This window comes from Anarrhichthys ocellatus, unplaced genomic scaffold, assembly GCF_004355925.1.
Source record: "Anarrhichthys ocellatus isolate YVR2014 unplaced genomic scaffold, GSC_Weel_1.0 scaffold5, whole genome shotgun sequence".
Classification (NCBI taxonomy): Eukaryota; Metazoa; Chordata; class Actinopteri; order Perciformes; family Anarhichadidae; genus Anarrhichthys; species Anarrhichthys ocellatus.
The window spans coordinates 1681106-1684310 of record NW_022280035.1 but is presented as its reverse complement, the minus strand read 5'-3'; the positions used below and the strand labels follow the sequence as shown (position 1 = coordinate 1684310).

Here is a 3205-nt window from a genome sequence, read left to right as displayed (position 1 = left end):
GCTAGTGGGCCACGGGTGGGAGGACAGAGAAGAGCATATGGTATAAAGAGAGTCGAGGGTCCTTCAGAAAGAGAGACGGGCAGGTTTCAAAAACTGCGATTATAATAAACGTGGAATATTCGCATAACCGGGAAAGTCACCTTTGCATTACAGACTTCATCGCTGGCTTGTGTTTTCCGCCAATCATCGGTGAATTCAACATGGCACAACTGATGAATTACTGGATGTGTTTGGTTGCTGTGACATCCACCGTGACCTCCAGCCATGCATTGAGAAGGTGAGAACTTTATTCCTTCGTACAGTACTGCGGCGAGGTTTTACTATACAGGAAAAAGATATGACGGCAACCAACAAAGAAAACAAAGACATGAAAACAAATGACTTTTATTTGCTCATTATTAAAGTTAATGTTTTCAGTATTGGCTTAACATGTGATTTTGTTCATTTTTCTGGCTATGCGCTTGAGAGCAAAGCAGTCTGTGCTTTCATTATCATACTGGGATGACGACCCGGCGTATGAGGGCTGATGTACAGCCTGATAAATTAAGTGCTATGGAATTCCTACAGACAAACGCAGGTCCTTTAGTTTGTGTCAACTGGAGTTCAATTGTCTCGTTTGTCTGTATTGTTTCCAGAATCTCCCTGAAGAAGATGCCCTCTATCAGAGAGACACTGAGCCAGATGGGAGTTTCTGCAGAGCAGGTCTTGACTGAGTTGGCCCAGAAGAGCACAGACGACAACAACGGGACTGTTCCCACTCCTCTAACCAACTACTTGGACGTGAGACAATTTTGCATATTATATTTTTAAAGGAAGTTTATGTGTGTTGATGAAGGTCATGCATTTGGGACCAAATCTAAATGTACGGAGACAAAGGTAACTGAATTTGTTGTTTTAGTATTTTAGTGTCTTGAAGGCCAAAGCAGCCGTTCATCAAAGAGGCTTCAGCACATATCCGAGAGTAAAACTGCAGGTCCAAATGACTTTGGATTGGAATATTCTCTTTGTAGGAGTCATACTCATTCAATCTTGTACTTCGTGACTTCAAATTAAATTTGTATCTAACAGCACAAGGAAAAGAAAGTTTTCAAAGAGATAATTATATCCCCATCATAACAGCATAAGCCGGTTTAGGAAAGTCAGAAATTGCTTCATTAGAAATGTTTGTTTTTACTGTTTATCCCGCACAGACTCAGTACTTTGGGGAAATTAGTATCGGCTCTCCGGCCCAGATGTTCAACGTGGTGTTTGATACCGGCTCATCAAACCTGTGGGTGCCTTCGCAAAGCTGCTCACCTTTCTCCACTGCCTGTTGTAAGTGTCCACACACACAAACCAGAAAACAACATTTACTTAAAGGTGCTAAATTCGACATTCAGAGCATCAAAATAGCAGCAAGCAACTACTGTCTATGTAAAGATATATTGGAGTAACGTCTACCTGAGCAGAGACGGAATTCACTCCCCCTCTGTGTGTGATGTTATCCGAGCTTCGTTGTTCTTTGTTGACATAGCCGGGCCGACCGCGCATGCTTTTAGTGCACATGAGCGTGCTTTTGCCGTAGTTTGCACTGTTAGCACCGTGAGCTGTTAGCACCGTGAGCTGTTAGCACCATGAGCTGCTAGCCGCCAGCTCAGCAGTCGCCAGGTTGAGAACCGCTGAGAGGCAACAGAAAAATGCCGGCAGCTGTTTCCAACAAAAAACAACAACTGTATACTCAGCACCAAATAGACAGACACAGTTTGCGACTAAACGGTGAAAAAAGTGGAACAGCTAACAGATAAAGAGTCAGATGTTTCCCTCAGGAGTTGGTGGAGACCAAAAAGGAGGATAAAAATTGGGCTCACATTTGGCATGTGAACCACGACTCCACATGAATGATAATGTTGCCTCAAACGTTTGCTAACAAGTTAGCCATATTAACTTGTTTACGCTGCCCCCAAGTGGGCAAAAAATTAAATCTGCTGTTACAGGATTAAACAAATTAAATGTATGTTGTTTTTTTTTTCAAATAAATGATATGTTGGAGAAAATATTTTGTTTGTTTCACGACTCAAATGCATTTTGAACTTTTAGTTACTCACAACAGGTACGATGCCTCCAAGTCTCGGACTTACATTGAGAACGGAACTGGGTTTTCCATCCAGTACGCCTCTGGAAATATCAGGGGATTTCTGAGCGAGGATGTGGTCGTGGTGAGTTCATAAATAATCTCCGGTTAAAAAGATGAAAGGGCTCTCTTCTCTACATAAATTGTTGCTTTAATATCCTCTCACGGGCTACACTTCCGACCTTTGATCCTCAGCTTGTTTATGCAGGTTGGTGGCATCCCGGTGGTGCAGGTGTTTGCTGAAGCGGCCTCTCTGTCGGCCATGCCTTTCATCTTCGCCAAATTCGACGGAGTACTGGGGATGGGTTACCCCAACGTGGCCATCGATGGCATCACTCCCGTGTTTGACCGCATCATGTCTCAGCATGTCCTCAAGGAAGAGGTGTTCTCCATCTACTACAGCAGGTGGGTTGAGTCCACCGACCTCTTCCACCTGCTATGTCGTTTGGTCCGGAGTCAGCTCTGCAGAGGAGAACATTATGTTGAGATTCAGAAGACTATTGGAACCTAATGACAGAAAAAAATGATTTTTTTCCTACTTGCAGAAGTAATCATCATTAGTATACTATTACCATATTCTAATATTATAAACGCTAATGAGCTTTTTTTTTTAAACATGAGTGAGACAAGAGGGTCTTTTGAGAAAGTAGTGCTTCATTTATTATGGTGAGATAAGGGAAAAGGAAACAGTTGGAGAAGAATGATGATGATAATGGGTTCCCTGGGAGTTTCTGGAGAACATTCACAAGAACGAGAGGTCATAGAACTAAACTATGGGAGAATGCAACCATAGATGGAAAACACTGAAAATCAGGGAAGAAAAATGGCGTTAAAGGTGATTTATTTATGGTTTGCAGGGACCCAAAACACTCCCCAGGTGGAGAGCTGGTCCTCGGTGGCACCGACCCGAACTACTACACTGGAAACTTTAATTATATGGACACCAGAGAGACAGGCAAATGGGAAGTTACCATGAAAGGGTAAGACATTTGCTTCACACATTATACAGCGTATGTGTGTGTGTGTGTGTGTGTGTGTGTGTGTGTGTGTGTGTGTGTGTGTGTGTGTGTGTGTGTGTGTGTGTGTGTGTGTGTG

At 43.0% G+C, this 3205-nt stretch overlaps 1 protein-coding gene across 1 annotated transcript in view; it reads left to right on the top strand.

Moving 5' to 3' along the window:
* Positions 1–200: 200 nt before the first annotated feature.
* Positions 201–3205, top strand: part of ren (renin) — a 4091-nt gene continuing 1086 nt past the window's right edge. Inside the window, exons 1-6 of the mRNA XM_031845370.1 lie at positions 201–277; positions 636–780; positions 1191–1314; positions 2077–2195; positions 2319–2515; positions 2968–3090. Coding sequence (XP_031701230.1) covers positions 201–277; positions 636–780; positions 1191–1314; positions 2077–2195; positions 2319–2515; positions 2968–3090 — 785 coding nt within the window. The remainder of the gene's footprint in view (positions 278–635; positions 781–1190; positions 1315–2076; positions 2196–2318; positions 2516–2967; positions 3091–3205) is intronic.